A 21,043-nucleotide genomic window follows, 5' to 3' on the forward strand; every position below is an offset into this window, starting at 1 on the left:
TATTGATGCAGCTTGCAAGTGCTGACACAAAAGGAACTCATCAGGACTCTCAGCAACCTGTTGCTGAAGTTCCCCCCATTAATCTGATGAGGAGAATCAAGCTTTCTCTGTCCACCAGGTCTCAAAACCCCAAATACATCTCTCAGAGAAACAGCTTGGAAGGGCCTAGAACTGCTGCATGGACAAGTCTGAAACAAACCTCAAGTAACTAACTCATTCAGCACATGCTCCAGTTCCCACTATTCCTGTATTCTCCTCACATGATGTTCAGTCAATCATTGTCTGTTTAATGTAGTCTTCACTCTGTATTTTACGTCTGTAAGATTTTTGCCTTACTGTGTTAAAAAAAATTGACAAGACGCTAGACACAATTCAGAAGCAGCAAGAGGTTCCCTGTTGGGTTGATGAATCAGCTGCATAAATCAGTACAAGCTTTCTTGTAAACACACACAAAAGCATGCCTGCTAAGAGGAATGCAAGGCTATTATAAAATAGAAAGGTTGACTAGCTTTTGGAAAGAGGTAAGCCAGAGCTACTACTGAAAGCAAGTACACAAAGTTCAGAAGAATAATTTTTTAAAGTTAAAAAGCACAAGTGAAACCCAGATTAAATATTAATTATTGGCAGGACAAAAATGCTTCCCGAAGCCTTTTCATAATAATACTTTTTTTTCCACGCTCTAACAGGAAAGACTCTTCTTGGAAAAAATAAAACATACATGAGGGAAGCTTGTTTTTTAGGGAAAAGGAGGATACCAGAATCTAAAATTCTAACATCTTATTCATGACTTCTCATCCTTCTGAAAGTGACAAAAGCAAAAAGACTCAGACACACTGGTACTTCACGTCATGACATGATTAAGTTTTATTTTCTTCACATAATTTGTTTAATTACTTTGCGTTAAACTAAGTTGACAAAAAACTCAAAATAGTAGTCTTAAAATGATGACTTTTCAGACAGGAATGTAACTAAAACCCAGCACATTCCCCTGACTTGCTGTGAAGTTCCATCAACAAAGGGACAATACATCATTATCATTATTAAATTGTTACTACTGTACTGACGTTACATAAAAATAAAAAAAAAAAAATCCCCATTCTGAACCAAAGAGTTCACAATCTGCAGTAATGCTAAACACTGTGACAGTAGGAGATAGCTTCTATGCAAGTTAAAATAGGAAGTTAGTGTCAATACATGGTCACATATGGTAAAGTTACAAGTTGAGAAACAAAAGTAACTCAAGGGTACTATACTAGAAGATCTTCTAAAGATCTTTGCATAAGCATAGTTCCTTCTCTAGCCCAGAGTATCAAAGTCTGCAATAAGGTAGAAGGATCAAGCGTGAAAGAAGGTCCAAAAATGTGATGTAGTGTCAGGAAAAGGCAGAATCATAGAATCATAGAATCACAGAATCATAGAATTAACTGGGTTGGAAGAGACCTCTGAGATCATCAAGTCCAACCCTTGATCCAACCCCACTGTGATTACTAGATCATGGCACTCAGTGCCACATCCAGCCTCATCTTAAAAACCTCCAGGGCAGTGAATCCACCACCTCTCTGGGCAGGCCCTTCCAATGCCTGATCACTCTCTCTGTAAAGAACTTCTTTCTAATATCCAACCTAAACCTCCTCTGGTAGAGCTTAAGCCCGTGCCCTCTTGTACTACTGCTGATTGCCTGGGAGAAGAGACCGACCCCCACCTGGCTACAACCCCCTCTCAAGGAGTTGTAGAGAGTGATGAGGTCTCCCCTGAGCCTCCTCTTCTCCAGACTAAACAACCCCAGCTCCCTCAGCCTCTCCTCATAGGACCTGTGCTCAAGTCCCTTCACCAGCCTGGTTGCTCTTCTCTGGACCTGCTCCAGCACCTCAATGTCCTTCCTGAACTGAGGGGCCCAGAACTGGACACAGCACTCCAGGGGTGGCCTCACCAGCACTGAGTACAGGGGAAGGATCACTTCCCTGCTCCTGCTGGCCACACTGTTCCTGATCCAGGCCGGGATGCCATTGGCCTTCTTGGCCACCTGGGCACACTGCTGGCTCATGTTCAGCCTCCTGTCAATCAGCACCCCCAGGTCCCTTTCCACCTGGCTGCTCTCCAGCCACTCTGTCCCCAGCCTGTAGCGCTGCAGGGGGTTGTTGTGGCCAAAGCACTTGGCCTTGTTGAACTTCATCCCATTGGAATCAGCCCAGCTCTCCAGCCTATCCAGGTCCCTCTGTAGAGCCCTCCTGCCTTCCAGCAGGCCGACACTCCGTCCCAACTTGGTGTCATCAGCAAATTTGCTGATGATGGACTCAATCCCCTCATCTAGGTCATCGATAAAGATGTTAAACAGGACTGGGCCCAGCACTGATCCCTGGGGACACCACTGGTGACCGGCCCCCAGCTGGATGCAGCCCCGTTCACCAGCACTCTCTGGGCCTGGCCATCCAGCCAGTTCTTAACCCAGCAGAGAGTGCCCAGAGGACAAGACTTGCATTTACTGCAGCTGGACAAAGCTCCAAGTACAAAAGCCTACAGAACTGAAACAAGGAAGAGGCAGAAAAAGTACTGGAGCAATTGGAGAGGGAAGACATTTAAGAAGCACCAGTCAAGAAAGTCTGCTGCATTTTGGGCTAGGAAGTCAGTGCAGAGAAAGTCACCAGTCCACTGGGTGGAATACAGCAATTCAGTTTGGCACAAAGTTAACAAATTAAGAACAAGTATTTGGGAGCAGCAAATATGCATACTACAAAATAAGAATATAAAATTAATAATCTAGGATTTTAATATACAAAATGCATAGAGAAATAAAAAAATCTTATAAATTGACTTAATCAGACTCATGAATCTTAGCTTTAAACTAATAAATGATAACAGGAAAAGAGGCCCAGTCCTGCAGACTTTAACTGCAACTGGTTATTTGCAATTGTTATGACAGTACTTCAAGCACAGGAGCAGTAGTCCGAAGGCAGGGTTTTCAAGTTAGGAACACTGATATTAACTCCTAAATACTGCTGGTGGTATACTGTTGGAATATATCCAATAAGCCAACTAGATGTCCTTACGGACCATGTTAGCTTCATTGTGCAGTCACAGAGTATTTGTAAAGCATTACAGAAAGCTTATGACAAATTTTACTTCCTGAAGTTTACTTAAAACAAGACACTGCTGAAGTACTTTGTGACTAGAAGCAAGAAACAGACTCAGATCCATAGCACCTTACAATGCTACTCAAATCTTAACTACACGTTGAGAATACTGTTTTTCAAATGATCAGTCTAGGGATCCTAACCTTCAGCAAAAACAAGACTGCCAAGTCATTGCAAGACTGGGCCTCAATTCCACGCAGTTAACTAAAATAGCTACAGGAACTAAAAGAAAATACAACTTGTGCGCTATAGCTGTGTGCTACCACAGTAACTTTCAAACTCTTTAGCTTTTATTTCAAATTCGTGCAGCATGGCTCTAACCCATGGGCATTTATGACTGATGCATCTGCATGAAGCTTCTCATGAATGTTGCAAGCTTCTGAACATCTTCTACAGTCACCGCATTATATAAAGAGGCACGGATTCCTCCCACAGATCTGAATTGAAAAGAAGAGAGAGGAAAAAAACCCAAAAGTTTCGTATATTCTAAAAAAAAGATAACATTAATAACATTCACAGACATTTAAACCCATCCCTACTCTAAAAGGATAAAATTCACATTTTATGTGACTGAGAAGCAATATTTAATTCTTCAAGGCGAGCTTGCAATTTAGAGAAGCTTAGTATTTATTAATTATTTACAGCTCCAAAGCTGTAGCTCTATGGCATCAAAAAGCTAATCCCACAAACACTACTGAACATGGGAAAGAACTCTTGCCACTAGGAAGACAAGCCACCAGAGAAGCTTCATACAACGACACCATCTCACATCAAGTGACACCTTCTTTGGCATTTGCACAGAGATAGATTTGCCAAAGAAAGAAGAATTAAGAAGAAAGCTCTCTGAAGCCCATCACCACATCTAAGCATTAGTTGAGACACCAGCAGTCTCTGATTACAGTCTCTAGACTCATCTCAAGTGGCGCCAAACCAATATGAGAAAGAGTTTATGATGAGAAAGGCTGGTAAGTCAATGCACAATGCCTGCTGCTGTATCGCCACTCTAGTAATTGTTTGTTCTGCACAGGAAAAACATTCGTCTGACTAATACTTACCTATGTCCTTTCAGAGATATCATGTCAAGTTCCACAGCCTTCTCAAGAAATTTCTTTTCCAGGGCTTCATCACCCTTAACACTGCCAATACGGAAAGGGACATTCATTCTGCTTCGGTTCTTTCTCTCCACTGGACATCTAGAAAGATTGCAGAATGTAATGCTTAGCCCATTTTATGCTAAATTTATGTTTTCAGCTATATACAATTTCAGAATGTTTAGAACTAAAGTTGATCTGTTCAGAATCAAAGTTGATCCTCTGTAATCAAAAAGGTCATTACTTTCTGTGAAAGAAAGCAATCCTCCTTTTTTAACCACGTATATTAATGGAAACGGTAAAGTGGAAGGCTTGTTAACCCTTCCTGACATACTCAAAATTGCCCCCGAGAAATGTGTGAGAGGCTTAGACCAAATAAAAAACAAAACAACAAAAAACCCCCCAACCAAACAAAAACAACAACAAAAACCCAAGCAAAAACACATACAAAAACCCAAACAAACAAAAAATGAAACAAACAAAAAAACAAACAAAGAAAACAGTTACTTAGGATAAGTGAGGTTAGTTACAGGGAATTTTGAGTAAGTCTCAAGAAGTTTCTTTTCTTTGTCTTCAAAGACTGACACACTTATTTTTTCCTCAGCTAGTCAAACATGATACCAGAATCAGACTCAGCTACACAAAGGTAAAGGAAGTACAAAAACACAACATTAGAAAATTTCCACAGACATTAATGACTTCTGTTAGTAGTTTCAGTCCACTTTCTAAACGAGTATTACTCAGAAGCATGAACATCTCAAGGAGAGAAGAGGTACCTCTAGAACAAATGCGGCATTGTGTACATGGCCACAACATATACAAGATGCACCACAGCTCTTTAATACCTTAAAATCCCACCTAATCTAAAGTGGAAAATTCAGAATACATTTCTTTTCTCTTCAATTATTTTGTGAAGGCAAGAAAGGATGGGGAAAGGTGAGAAGATTTAAATATCTTTCTTCAGTGATTCTAGTTACAAAGGAGGTATGAAGCCTTCAGATTCATTCTTTCCTAAGTCTGTGATGTAGATTCTTACAGTCATTCATTAGGAATAAGTTCTCATAAATTGCATGTACATTTCATATCTATTATTATTCTATTTGGCAAAGAATGGGTATCATTCTTCTTAGTTTCTCCCTTGTTCCATTGTCCATATGTCCCCATAACGAAAAAGAAAAAAAATCCATCATAATACCTGCCTATGCAAATTTTCTGCTTCAACCACAAAAACACTCTTCAAAAAGGTCTATGATTGTAAGCATTCCCATGTCTGAATTACTGTAGCCATGCTATAGTTTTTATAATATTCAATTGCTGTTAGACAAGCTGATGCAACTCGGTGCACAGACTTCGGAAAGCAAACTGCAAACGGCACATAGCACTTGGTGGAAGAAAGGCTCCATTTGCTAAATGGTTTGCCACTCTGCTTACCCAGGGAAGCATTCCACAGATCAGGTGGCACGTTACAACTGGGAAGGCAGCTTCAGATTAAGTCTTCCTTTTAGTCATAGATACAGTAAAAAAATTCACAATCTTAACTGTATTGGTTCAGAAGACGCATTACAGCTCAGTCAGTGAAGCTTGTTCTGTTTTCCCAGCTGACTATTTACCATCCCATCTGCACTGCATTTCCCACTCACTGCCTTACAGACCAACTTGATAGAAACAGATTTCTGTTTGTCACAGGATGTTTTTTTCAAGGCTTTATTTGCTTTCTGAGATTTATGAAAAGCCCTCTGGATTTTGTGGTAGTAGGATCACAATCCAAATGTACTACATATTACGATGAAACCTTATCCCTGCCAATTAAGATTGCAACCAGCTTTATTCTGAAACCCAAATTTAATTTGCCATATCCAAACTTGGGCTTGAAAATTAGTTTGGTCCCCAAACTGCTGCTTTTATACTGAAAGTGAAGTAAAATATTTTGCATTTTCACATCCAATTACTAGTTTCATCTTGGTGAATATTAAAAATATTACAATTTCAGTTTTAACTACACATAGGTCCCGTGAGCTGAAAAATACCTTACAACAATAGGTAAAAATCAGAGGGTTAAATCTGCTTTGGAAAGCCATCAAAATACCTGAAGAAAATAAACAGTACATAAAGGGTTGGACTTGAGGATCTTGAAGGTCTCTTCCAACCCAGTTAATTCTCTGATTCTATGACGAAGTATATAAAGAAAATTTATTCCACTTTGAAGTCTGATCTTCTTTTATTTCAGAAAGCATTTCAGTTCTTAGCATGATTAGCAAATAGAAATGCACTGCTTGACAGAGAAAAAGCAGAGCCTTTGACTACTGGAAGAGGTGGTAGGGAGAACACAATGCTGAAGTGGTCTCTACAATTTCTTTCTTACAGGCAACTTTCTCTGTTTTGCTCTGTATTTCCCCAAGAGATTCAGTAAGCATACAAACCAGAATCTGCATATCTGGGCTTGGTATACTCTTCTCCTAGGCTCCTGTATTTTATTAAATTTAGAATATGTTTTCATTATGCTTCAATATTGATCTATATAGGATAATTTGGAGTAACTTTCTACTGGAATGAAAGTCACCCTTGGACAGTTACCAAGTAAATGGTTTGCACGAGTAATTTCTGTGGGAGTCCTCAAAAAAGGTGACTTTAAAAATACACTGCAGTCAAACTCTTGAAAGTTATGAACATGTTTGGCTCTGCAACAAATATTGAAACCAAAGGGAAAAGTATAGCAACTTACGCATAAAATCCGTTAGATTTGTCTATAATATCATAAATCATTCGTGATTTGATTAAACTAAGTTTATCCATAGCTGCAGCTCCACCATTATTCTTTATCCATTCCAGTACCAATCCCATGATATAAATACTGCAAAAGGAAAAGAACATTTTTCAGTGAGATTTATTTAAAGAGGAAAAGAAAGAAGTCTTGTCTAGTAGTTCGCAAAATGTTTCAGCAACAAATCTGCTGGACCAAAGTTAATACTTTGTAGAACAGAAGTCTATGTCCTGCAGTTTTCCTGCAGGGCTCCCAAGGACATCCCTAGACATGCTGCATGGACTGCCAATTCACTGACTACACAACGGCCTATCAGATCCTAGAAGGACTCAGATTTAGCACAAAAGTTAATAACATTCACCCTGCGCAAATTCACCCTAGCAAAAATACAAATGGTGAATCTCAAATGCATGTGCATTAATAATGCCAGAAATTTAACCACATTTTCACAAATGTTAAAAATAAAAACTTTAATCCCATTTCTGTCTAAAAGGACCTTTTGCCCACATGAACCGTGAAGTTTGGCAAAACAAATAACGATGTAATACACTTTAGTATTCATTACCATTCAAGTTCTAAGAAGAGATCAGGAAGCCTACTGGCATGGCATGGTTTGGGACCAAGTATTTCAAAGCTAGTTACTAAAGGCAACATAAAAAATCCTTGAGGCCTTTTGCCTTTGTGTTTTGCTACAAAACTCAGCTTGTTCAAGTTCAGGCATTTCCCACGGCTACAACAATTTACATAAAAACCTGCTCACAAGTTTTTATGGCCTATTTCCAACAAGTTTGTTCTTATTAGTTACTTCATTATAGATTCCAAGGGAGTGCTCAGAAAACATTACACTACAAGTTTCCCTAACACCTATCTAGAAGGAGGCTGGTTTAAATTATGTTGCTTTTAATTTCTAAGAGGATGACAATACCAAATCTTTAAATATTGTAGAAAAGCAGACTAATCAAGGTTACAGATTGCCTTTTATAAGGCAATTGCCTTTTGTATTATAGCTCTGAGAGCACAATCTTGCCACATTTATGACAGCATGCTGTCAACTACCCCAGCATAAAGGATTTAAATGTAGTATAGGCTACATCCTTGCCAAATATACAGGGCCACATTCACTTCTTGCCCTCACTTCGTTGAGCAAAATTTCTTGGACAAGTTAATTCCAAGAAGTCAGTCTTACAGTCATTCACAAAGCCGAGCCAGATGAAACCTTTTATCTTTCTTTTGTGTCAGTCAAAATAATGATTTTGGAACAATTTTAAACACAAATTCCAGAGCTTGGAAATTAGATTTTTATAGCAAATTCACTGTCAATTTTAGCTAAACAGATCAGGGTCAAAGAGTCAACCATGAGGTTAAAGCCATTAGCATCACCTTCATTTAATTTAACATCCTGCTGAAGTAGCTTTTGCAAATTCAGTTAATATTTCATGCCTGTTTGCCAGCAAACCATTAGCAAGTGAAAGGAAAAGAGTAGAGAAAAAGAGAACTAAGAAGCTTTGCCAGTTCCTTAAACTGGAACAGACAGTAAGAGCCAAGCCAAACAGATGTGCATCCTGCCAACACTACAGTCCATTACATTCTGGATTCTGGAGTGTACTCCAGTGTGGGTCTGTAGCATGAAGTGAAATCTGGCAAGACGGTGACCAGAAATGAGAAAGACTGTTAGTTTAACTTTATTTTCAGCTCTCTCAACCTGCCACTACCCTGTTAAGGTTACTGACAGATACTTAGTTATACCTAGATCAGCACTTTCTTTTTTTAAGTTCTTTGCAGTGGCTAAAATAAAGCTGCAGAATTTTATTTGTTTTGCTATTCAAACAGAGGAACAACACTGTGTTCAAGTGCTGAAATTAAGTAGAACTTCAGTTTTTCAAACGGAAATAGCTTTGTACTTGGAAAATATCAATGGCTGGATTTCAAAGCTGGCATTTTCAAGTATACAGTGTCCAAAAACGGTATGTGTGACTTGGCAAATAATTGATCCTGAAATAGTGGCTTCATCATTCACTGGGGGGGGATGGGGTGGAGAAACATACATACTGCCTATGTTACAAAGCTACATTTAGAAGACAAAAATCTGGAAACATTGTATAGTCAATTCTTAAGAGCAGCCCTAAGGATGTACTCAGCCAATAGGGCAGACAGGCTGCCAGTAAGAATACATCATTACAGCACTACATACTCTACAGTGCACATACAACTTGGGAAACAAATTCTGCACTGTAAAATCTGCAATAAACAAATGCTCACCAGATATACCATTCTTCTGACACAGATAACTTTCCCTATGTCACTGCAATAATACACTCTGCACTGACAATCAGCACACTCAGAGATAAAATCAGTATCACCTCAAATTTTACTGAATTTAAATAAGCAATGGCATTAAGTGATAGGCCTTACACACAGGAATCACTGAACTTTACACCCACACAGTGCATTTAATATCTGTTGGAAATCAATAGGCAGCCTAACTTTCCAGATTCTGGCATGCACAAACAAGATGTAAGAGCTGAGACTAAACACTGCCTTATCAGATTATTTGAATCGAAAGGAAATCTTACCTTGAAAAGTAGAAATTGTTATTTTCAAAGGTATTTTAAAAAATTGGAGGAAAAAAGGATACCTGGATTGATTTTTTTTCTTTTAATCTTTTCAGTGCAGTTTGATATAAAAATTCTTCTAATTTAAGAATGGGAAGGTACTACTGGTTCAACATCTAAATATTCGAGTAGCAAAGTATCATTTCACTAGCTACCAATCAGAAGCTAGGAAATAGCAATTTTAAAAAGGCAAGTTGTAGTCTGTTCTGCTTCTTGTGTATATGAAATCACCAGGTACATGAAAATTTCATGATCTTGATTGCTAGCAATGATTAGGAAGCTAGATCAATTTTATTTTTGGATATCAAGTCAAACACTGAGACAGTAGTCAAAGAAATACAGAGAATTGTACTAGAGAATAAAGCAAAGCAATGACTAAACTGCCTTTTAAAAAAAATCTTTTACAGTTTCATTTCAAAACCAACATATCATTTAAAACTTTAATAACAATATTTACTATTATCCAGTAAAGAAAGTCAACAGGGATCTGCAGTTTCAAATGCTGAGAACAACCTGAGGAAGAAACTGTACTTAGTGTCCAAGAAGGAAATGCAAGTGCCAAATTACCTATTTGCAATGACAGAAGTATCCCCACTGAATTGACTAGAGCTGTGTTCTTGTAAATCAGAACTGCACCCTGAAACTTTATAAAGTGGAGTTACAACATAGAATATGTACTTTGAAAAAGACTGTGCCCTTAATGGCTGAGTCGCACTATGCAACCCAAAGCCTGCTACAGTCACACGGCTGGACACCCCATGTTTTCACAGGAGTCGTGAAAGACTCCAACATGTAAGTGACTTGAGGGCAAAAAAATACTCAACTTTGGAAGCTTTTCTAGGTAAGAGCAGCAGATGGCAGTGCAGCAGCTTTCTGAATAAGGGATATTACATAGCACGATGACTTACCTGTAGCATGGAGGAGTGTTATACAAAGAGCTGTTCGCTGCCTGTGTTTTGTAATCCAGTACGACAGGGCATTCCTTCAGTGCAAATCCCAACAAGTCCTCACGTACTATTACAACAGTAACTCCAGCACAGCCAACATTTTTCTGAGCACCAGCAAAAATCACACCAAACTTCAAAAGGAAGAAGAAAAGAAAGGTTTGCTACATGCATTCACTTACAGCTGAGTAAAACAGCAGCGTCGTTATACAACAGGCATACTACTCAGCTGAACATACCAGAGAATGTGTGGAAAATGAGCAAATCTGTAGATCAAAAGAAGAGTTAGGAGAAGTTCTCATTACAAAGTGCACTTAACACCTATTCAACTGAGGAATATAATAAGTTTCACAACAATTTGCTAAGTGTTTATTTAATTACCACAAATAATTCTCAAGGCAGCCTGTCCAAATTTCACACTACTCTAAGCCAATTTACTAAAGATAAATTCAGACACAGTTCACATTATTTTCAACCCATCTGGTATTTCAGAACAGGCATCATAAAATCCACCTGCTCAAACAGGAAGACCAGGAAAAGCCAAGATGAATGTACTAACAATTACTCCTTTTTCCTACACACAGGTAAGAAATGCCAAATATGCTACTTCACTAGTCGGTAGCACTTCTACTCGTAACACACTTTACAAACATAGGCAAGTACTATGTTCTACCTCTGTATTATCTGTGAAGCAGATACCATAATTATGCAGCACAGGAAGCTTTGGGAGCTTAAAAGGGGTTACAGATTTCTCATGTAAGAGGCAGGATTAAAAAATCTAATTCACAGTACCCTGTATAGAGAATATATATACTATCTACAGACTAAATATGATTCAGATAATATTTCTTTCAGCTACAACATCAGCGAAGACCATCAAATAGACAAATAATCTTGGGCAGCTATTAACATGGACAATTTTAACATAGTTTTGTACGTTTTTATGAAAAAATAAGGAAAACAGATAGACATGGAAATCTCAAACTTGAAAATTCAACACTTCTACCCATAATCAGATATTCAATTAACAAAACATCCTTAATTTCACTGCTCAGCATCTCTGGCCATCCAGACATTTCAAAGTGCTTAATTATATGCATTCAAGTTTGAAAATGCTTTGCGTGGCCACTGCATCCAATACTTTACCTTGGAAACATCCACAGGTCTGGACAGGAAGTTTGATGACATATCACAAACCAAGACTGCTCCTTTGACATCAGGTACAAAATCAAACTCCACACCATGGACAGTTTCATTAGCACAGTAATAGACATAAGATGCATCTGGATTAAGATTCCAAGTGCTTGGGTCAGGAATGTCTGAGACAGACAAAAAAGAAACCCACAGATCAGTTGGAGACAGGTAATTTTCTTGGCATGCAATTTTACTTGAGTATGGAACCTAAGTGCAAATGCAGAACAGCTTGCAGTATAAAGTATTAATTACGTTGTTACCAGGAAGATAGTCTATCTGCAAAGCAAATACACCAGTGCATTCCTGAAATTCTCTGGTGAGCCATCATTAATCTTGCAAAACCTTTTCATCTTCACCCCTTATGTCTCAAACTGTTTTCATCAAGTTTACAATTCCAGACTATAAACTACTGTCTTAGGGGTCTAAAACAGCATTTCAAAGGAATTCAGGCAGTGGGTTCAAGAATTCTCTTGCTGCCTTTGGAACCACTGAAGCATCCAAATTCTCACTGTCAAAGTTCTCTAAAGCTGTGTTTCTGTGCAAACCCAGAAGCATTTCAGTCTCACCCAAGCTGAACAAACACATGGTTATCTACCTTCCTCCCATTTTAAGCTTTGCAACTGATTTACAAAACTGTAAAGATTTCCTATGTCAACAGTCAAGCTATAGGCATGTCCTGACAGCACAGAACAGGTTTTGCATAGAACAAATAATTGCTCTTCCTTTCTTTTATCCAATTGGTCTTCCTTTCTTTTCTCCTCCTCCTGAGGGGAGACAGAGCAGTGAGGGGAAGATTATTTACTGTCTCTCCCCTTAGCTACAGCTACCAAATAGTGAATACACTCCCCTAGACTGGAAACTTGTAGGTTCCATTCCTTCCTGTCCCTCAGAGAATATAAACTTATTTTCCAAGTTAATGCCCTAATCACCAGTTAATATACTAACTCACATGGGGATATTCCTGGTCTTTCTTGTTGCCAATCTTCCCCATTCAAATGCTCTAATTTGGACCAGAGGGAAAAAAAGTGAGCAAAACTAGTAAGAGTAGAAACTAGAACTGAAGTATTCCTGCTCCAAGAATTATTTACGTATATTCAGTGACACAAAGGTGGGAAAGATAAGTATTTAGGAATCCTTACAAGTAGACAACAGAATTCAGGTCTCTCATATATTGGGTCAAGAAGGTTAAAATCCTGGACATGCTTCTAAATTTTAGAGCAATCTCATTCATTACTGACTATACATAAATCTGAAACACCTCACAATATCCCTGTGAATAGTTTAAGAACTCAGTTAAATATTAAAAAAAACCTGAGACAACCCAGATCACTTCCCTGCTTAGACGCTTGCTTCTTGCCACTTATTTTCCGGGATCTGCTCAGACTCATTTTGCAATTTTTTTTCTAGTGGAGACTGTTAAGCCATTTAACAGATCTCCCAGTGATGAATGTCCAGAGATGTGGCAGACAACCTTTTGAGTGCTGGGCAGTCAACTCTAGTTAACATTTAACAGCCCAATAGCTAAGTTGGATCCATTTTTGGAGCAAGGCTAAAAGCTAAGCATTCACGCAGATGGATGCAATCATCAACTTACTTGTATAGGTTCCCAGTTTCGGATGAACGATATTCACCTTGGCATACTTCTCTGCTTCTTTAGCTGCTTTTGCTGACCAACCTCCAGTAACCACATAATCTGCCTGTCTTCCCTCCTTTAAACCAATGAGGTTAAGGGGGACTGCACTGAACTGAGCAGATCCACCTCCTTGAAGGAAAAGAACTTTGTAGTTGTCTGGTATATTTCTGCATAAAAGAAATAACCATTTCTATTATTCCCAGAAGACATGGGATGCGTATTACTCGATACTATGCATTTAACAGCAAGTGAGGAAGAACTCTGTAATTTTAGAAGACTCTTTGCCAAGAGATTAGACCAAATCCCATTAACTTACCTCAGCACTGGTCTTGAGTAACAACTATTTAAGAGTAATGCTATACATTTCAGTGATATAAATTTGCTGAATAGCTTTCCTTCCCCCCTTCCTTCCCCCACTGGGGACTGCATTAAATGAATTCATTTCTGAGTAGCTGTACTATCATAGCACACAGAAACTTGAATGACATTCCATCAGAACTAATGCTGACTTTTAATTTTGTCTATTGCTACCTTCACGGGTTTTCTGTCAGGCTACGAACTGCACACTGAAGTGCTCACAGTAGAATTCCACTTTGAGACCCTTCAGTTTGAAAGTGCAGTGGTACAGTAAATTACACATGCAGAGCAAGTGTTGCTCATATAGTCACAACAATTACTTGTTCAAATTATTCATCAAAATCCCTCTGTCAATAGTTCTGGTTGCGACTGAGGGTCAAGCAATCATGTTAAATGACCAACATTATTAACTACTATGAGAATAGTAATTCTAATCCATTATATATTTATTTCAAACTTTAAAAAAATGTGTTCATCCTGCAAATACAGAGAGCTCTTCATCAGTGATTCTAACACACATCCATAGAGCTCATGTTAATAAAATTGGACTTACGAGCAATGCAGAGATCACCCCTATACCACTAGAGAACTGATTTCTATTGTTTGCTTTTATCCCTTTAAGGTCATGTCCATCATGAATTCTATAGAGGTGACAAAAATCCAAATTTCAAATCCAAATTCAGTTTTCAATGTATAGTAGTTATATAAAAACCGACTTAATAGGAGCTCTTTGTCAAATTCAAAAATATAAGTATCAGACAAACAGAAGATCAGTGTCCTCCCTGAGATTATTACTCTATCACAGTACCTATGCATGGAAAAACAAACAAACAGGTGCTTTCATGGAAAGTTCTCCACATTACTGATGTAACTAGAACAACCATAAAATAAAAATAAGCAGAAAGTAATTCACTTACAGCAATTCACGCATGAGATTTTCCGTTTTATTTAAAATTTTTGTGAAATCTGAGGAACGGTGGCTCATTTCTTTGGTAGAACAGAAAGAAGAAATAGCATGAAACAGGATGGTAATACATGAATTTGATTTAAAAATTCTGTTAAGCTTTAAACCTTTTACACTACCAATCCAAAATGTTGGAAGGTTGTCATTCCCAGTTCCCACTCCTATTTCTTCTTTTTTCCCCGACCCTTTCTAAATGCCCACAGAAGACTTATATCTGCAGTCTTGTCCAGATACAGGCAAAACCTAACCATTGACATTTGGACCTATATGACTCTACTACCCCCAAGAGCAACTACATTTGCAGGGAGAAAAAAATTACTCCCTAGAAAGGTTAAATTTTTCCGCACTCTAAGAATCTTATCTGCTAATAATGCTATAGTAAGTATATAATAAGATACAGAAGTTTGTTTTGTTCTATTATTTTTAGTAAGGCTTCTTCATACAGTAATGCTGTAAGGACACTTAATACTAATCCCTTTCATTGAATTCATAGGCTGCCTTCCATGTGTAGGTGGACAATTTAAACATTAATCCAAACTGTGCAGTTGCACATTTTCCTTTTAGCAACTAAGCAGTTTCATAGGACTAGTAAAGTGCTGACCATCTTGTTGCATAAATCTTTCGTGCAGCTGGGGCTAAAAAGCCAGTCAGCTACCTATATGGCACAGAAGGCATGTCCTCCTTATGGCAAGACAATATTACCTTCCTAATGGGAAGAATGCTATACATCAAGTGTACGTAAAGCATTTTGCCATCCTGTATGTAAGACACTATATATGGTATCTCTACACACACATGTATATAGTACATTTGTATACAATATGTGTGTATACATACACAGTCTTTCATAGATATGTAAAATCTTTTTTTTTTAAATTGCCTATATATATATATACACACACACATCTATTCTAAAGACCTGAAAGTACCAATGTTTGACATGTTATCTTTTATCTCTAGTCCTTTGTTTTGAATCTCTAAACATCAGGCTATGTATTATTTTAGAGTCCTCTAATGAATGGTAGAAATAGGCCATGAAGCAGGAGTCTCTGGACATATATGCTACCAGAATAAGATATTTGAAAAGGAGCTGAAATACCAAGATCAGAAAGTCTTATTAAACAATTCTGTTAAATACTGAAATTCTGAAAAATGTAGAATTTTTTAAGTCTTACCAAGAACACTTATACCAAGTCCTTTGTAGTCCACCAACTCTTTCTGTGCTTCTAATAATACCTAACAAAAGAAAAAAAACCCAGAAATAAATTAAGGCGTCTGTGCCAGCTGCTCTACATTGCAATAACCTGACACTTGTCAAGTGAGATTAACAGAACTACAGTCACCAACATAATTTCACTGTATCTAGTAGCAGAAGGTTTTCATAAGACAGCAAACTCAAAACATGGTCTCCACGACAAGCATATGATTTAAGTTATTATTTCAAAAGTTACATTTCCAGATTTCAGAATGATTTCTAGGAGTCAAATGGAATGCTTGACCTTTACAAAACACCTAATGTGTGCATACATACTCTTTCTAATTAAGTGTCCTAAATACCCATACCCATCCCTGTATCTGTGATCTTTCACTTGACTTGTGTAAATAGGACAACCAAGGTATTGAAGAAAAAATAAAGAAGAAGGTCAGCTTGTGGAATTGGATACCTTAAACTGAGCCAACAGGACAACGACTGGTTTTACACACTTTTTGAGGATGAGCCTTTTCTATGTTACTGAAAGTTATGAAAGAAATGAAGCAAAATTTTGAGACAACCGAAAAAACCAGGTCACTCCTAGAAGTCCTAGCCAAGTAATCTTCTGCTTCAGCCTTCCATTTTTTTTTCTGTCTTGAATAGATCTTGAATATTAACAAAGTGGAATGAGATTCTAGCCACTGGATCTGCAGCTTCTGATTTCAGTAAATTCTCATATGAGTGCCAGAACACTCTCAGCTTTCCTAAAGGAAGTGGGAGAAGAGGAAGCCCCAGTAGAATAGTCATCAAAACAAATGCTGCACTGAATGCGCCCTAGGATCTAAGAAGAAATTGCACCCTCTGGACAGTTTCAGTAACAAGAGATCTACCTTGCTGACAGGGTATCTGCACAGCCTGTAAAACTGTAACACCTGGTCAGCAAGAGGTCAATTGAAAACAACTGTGCTGCTTTTAATTTTAGAGACTGTGAAGTTTTAACTACCATCTTCCACAATCAAATTTATCCATGCCAGAAAAGGGGAGAAAAATGAAAGGGAGCACACAGATTACTAGAACTGCTTGACAAAATACAGTTCTGCTAATAACATTTATCAGACAATCTGCCCATGCCTGACAATAGACATCTACAACGTCTTATAATAGCCACAAATTGTTCCATCCACCTTCATGCTTCAGTCAGAGTACTTCACGTGAAGCACAATCAAAGAGAAACAAGCGAGGTGATAGAGTAGTCCACATAAAAACACTGCATTTCAAGAGAAGAAAAGAGATTAATAACACAGCGATCAGCCATGCCCTTCTCAAACCCTAAATCCAGTTTTCAATAGTCTGTCAGAGACCTGGGTACTACAGCAGTCCCACTGAGAGCCCCTTTCGGAAACCAAGGGTTCAAGACAGAACAAAAAATTTCTTGGCAACCGCAGCTACAAAGGACTTTTCCGAGAGAAAAAAGAAGCGGGGGTGGAGAGAGCAGAGGGAGAGGGAACAAACAAATAAAAAAATCAAGAAAGCTGCTCTGTAGCAAATTCATTTGCCTAAAGAAAAATTTTAAATAACACATATATTCCCTTCCCCTATGAAGGGAACTCAGAAAAGGAAAAAAAAAAAAATCCACAGTATCTAACCCTTAGTTGAAAGCCAGATGCATACAGTTTGGAAGAAACCACCCCCTCTCCACATCCCACTGGATAATCCACGGCTGCTGATGCAACTTTCCAGAGGGTTGAGTCTACACTACAGTCACTATAATTTCTTAAATAAAGACTTCTCATGGAATACTCCACACAGCTACCCTTCTACACTGAGTGCCTACTTCCCATACCAAAATTAACGAAACGCCCTTGATGCCATATGATCTGGTTTGAGAAAAACAACTCCGAGAGCAATCCAAAAACCACACCAGGGCTCGCTTTCAAAACTCCGAGTTTACCATGGCAGTTCCCTGAGTGGGGAAGGGGAGAAGAAAGGAGGTTTCGGCGCTGCGCGGGTTAACTCTTTCAATGACTATTTACTCGAGCTTCCCCAGCCCTCGCTTTGCCCCGGTGCCCGCGGGGGAGCCGTGAGGACGAGAACACCCACCCGCGCCCCAGCCCGGCCCGGCCCTTACTCACGGAGCGCGGCAGCTTCGCCGGCCCGGCCCCGAAGTTCGCCACCTGCCGCCCGCCCTCCATCGTGCCCGGGATGCTGCCGGCGCTGATCGCGGCGGTGCCGCGGCCAGGCCGATATAAACCCCCCGCCGCCGGGACCCAGGCTGGGCCCGCCCCCGTCCCGGCCGCCCATTGGCAGCGCGGCCGCGGAGAGGCGCTGGGGCCGGGCGGGGCCGGGCGCAGCCCACGGGCGGGGAGGAGCGCAGCCCACGGCCCCTGCCGAGGCCGCCGGGACGGGGGTGGGTCTGCCTTTGCCTAGCTGCGTTTTGGGAAGCCTTAGTGAGCCGTGGTGAGGTGCCAGCGCACACGCAGCCGTGGGTGGGCAGGCATGGAGGCAGGCAGACACACACACACACACAGAGAGAAATAAAATGAACGCATGTCCTACTGAAACTTTACTTGTGCGTTTCCCCACACGGTTGCTCCTGCAGAGCTGGGACGCTTCTTCCAAAAGCAATCTGCATGAACGCGTGAGAAATTACGAACAGCGATCCAGACAGCGATGCCCAGAGAGGCTGTGGAATTTCTCCTGGAGACAAAAACTGTCTGGATGCAATCCTGTGCAACGTGCTATAGAATGACCCTGCTCGAGCAGGGAGGTTGGACCAGATGACCCACTGTGGTCCCTTCCAAACTGACCATTCTGTGATTCATCTTTAAAGAGGTAGTTTTACAGTACCCAAATGTTCTCATATTTTGGGTGAAATTCTTTCCTCAGAGAGGAGGAGGAGCCCTGCCTTCTCCAAGCCACAAAGTACCAGCACGTTGCACGCTGTTTTCCTGAAAAGTTTGTTGCAGGCAAATTTGAAGTCATAGGAAGATAATAAAATCAAGAGAGCTGTGAAATTTAATTAACGTCACAGACAGCAGACCTTGGACTTGCCTTGAGGTCTGCCAAATCCTGGGCTAATATTCCTGAATACTAAATTGTTCTTTCCACACATACCTGAGTTCATTGAAAACATTGAGGTCGTACAGTTAAACTGTTGTAACTCAAGGGAACATTTTAGTTCTTGTTCATCATCTTGTTCTTTAGTTCACCCAAGTTCTTGTGATTGTTTTAGGGAGAGACACTGCACCTAACAGTTTCCAGAAGTTAAAGGCAGTAGCAGTAAATCGATTTTGACAAAACAAGCCATGAAGTATGACTGAAAACAGATGGGCATCACAAAGTCCCATAATCTTAAAGTATCTTGGACAAGAGTTACGATTCTCGTATGTATAAAGCACAGCTCCTGAACACCTTAGACTACCCAGTGTTACCTGTAATGCTGGCCCTACTTTAGTCCCTTGCATGTTCACCAAGCTTATCAACATTAATTGTCTGGATACCAAATCTGCATTTTTTTCAAAAATGAAAGTATCAATGCCCGTTACTTTGCAAATACTGAGATTTATATAAAATATAATTTTTCATTCCTTTTGCTGTCAAGTCAGGTGATACCTAGAACAGTAAAAAGAGTTTACAGATCACAGCTTGATCTGCTATTTAGTTAACACATTGTAGAAGTTATTTTATTTAAGAGACTGAAAACAGAGACTCTGGTTTTAGAGCAAAGATAACCTTCATTTCAGCAATGGCTATATAGCTGAAGAAAAACCTACCAAACTTGCTTTCAGACGCCAGAAACCTCCTCAGTTCTGAAGAGATAATTGCAAACTTCACAGACGTTATAGGTGCAATACACTGTCTTCAAAACACCAAGGTCTAAGACCACGACCTCCAGAACAACTACACTACTAATTATTAAAATTAGTTCTAATTAAATGGAAGCCTCTACTCAAATGCTAAGTAGCAACATAGACGTGACTACAATTTATTTTTACTAGTGTCTGAAATAAAACTGGTTCCAGAGATACAGGCTCCTCATATGGGCTTTTCCCAATATTAAATCCAAACCACTTATTTCTGCAGTGGCATCCTAGGTAGGAAGTCGTAATGGAAGCAGTCAGAAATAGTGTAGTGATTCAGGTCAGAAAGTGTTTTGACTTCTGAGTAGGATCAGTCTTGAATCCTAGCTGTGTGGCACAAACCACAAGGTAAATTGAAACTTTGGAGTTAAAAATGTAATTCAATCCTTTGACACAGAGCTAGAACATAAAAAATAGAAATTAGGAGAGCTGGTGCTGGTATCAGCTCAGAGTACTGAGAGTAAATACCAGGTACTGTAGTTTTCACTTCACGAAAGTCCCATCCTGACCAGAAGGGTCAAAAATAGCAGCTCCTATGAGATCAGAGAACAACAGTCCTGAAAGCCTTGCCATGTAGAGCTTTAGAAAATCCATTTCACACTGTGCATTGATGGGAGGTATAGAAAATTGGTAAGAATGTGTAAACCAGAAATTTTTGCTTTGGGCAAGGGATTATTACACTTCTGCAGATGGAAAGAATGAAGAGAAACACTATAGGTCACATTAGAGTTTTGTTTCTATTGAACTGACATTTCTATTTTAATATTTTGCTACCAGCAATTATGATTTAATGTTTTTATTACATTAAAACCCATGAATTGATCATATCAATATTCAGTGTTACCCATTATGAAATACAGGCTTTCAAACCCATGACTTCCAGGAGTGCTTCTGGCTTCAACCACTTGACAGAGAATTTGACCCTTCCATTGCCACAAACCCCTGCAGATGAACATGAATTTGCATAATTAATACAGAAACAGAGTGCGCTGTATTTACTACGCTGCACAACTGGAAAAACAAGACATTAAAAAAAAAAAAGAAAACTAAAACAAAAAAACACAGAAAAAGTGTAAATAAAGTTTCAGAGTTTTCAGTGAACTTTTATTAGGCTCTTCGTAACTTCATGTTATGCTGGACAGCAAACCTTGATTGACTACTGCTGGAAAAGGATCAGCTCACTCAAGGAGAGCAAGTGTACACGAGTTCTCTGTCTGGTACTATAGCTGACAAACTGACGTCATTACTAAAGACAAATAATATTGACTACATAGCAACCTGGCAACTGTTTCTGGAGGCAGCTG

The 21,043-nt window shown here is 39.2% G+C and overlaps 1 protein-coding gene across 1 annotated transcript; it reads right to left on the reverse strand.

The window, feature by feature from the left end:
- Window positions 1–840: 840 nt before the first annotated feature.
- On the reverse strand, window positions 841–18,111 carry PSAT1 (phosphoserine aminotransferase 1). Its single transcript, XM_050329774.1, has 9 exons — window positions 18,012–18,111; window positions 15,863–15,923; window positions 14,641–14,710; window positions 13,328–13,533; window positions 11,686–11,858; window positions 10,504–10,673; window positions 6,945–7,073; window positions 4,187–4,324; window positions 841–3,568 (listed from the first exon to the last, which is right to left on the reverse strand). Exons 1-9 carry the CDS (start codon window positions 18,069–18,071, stop codon window positions 3,463–3,465), a joined length of 1,113 nt encoding a protein of 370 aa, XP_050185731.1. The 5' UTR covers window positions 18,072–18,111; the 3' UTR covers window positions 841–3,462.
- Between the last annotated feature and the right edge of the window lie 2,932 nt (window positions 18,112–21,043).

Source organism: Myiozetetes cayanensis, unplaced genomic scaffold, assembly GCF_022539395.1.
Source record: "Myiozetetes cayanensis isolate MyiCay16 unplaced genomic scaffold, myiCay2020 scf4, whole genome shotgun sequence".
In the NCBI taxonomy this organism is placed as follows: domain Eukaryota; kingdom Metazoa; phylum Chordata; class Aves; order Passeriformes; family Tyrannidae; genus Myiozetetes; species Myiozetetes cayanensis.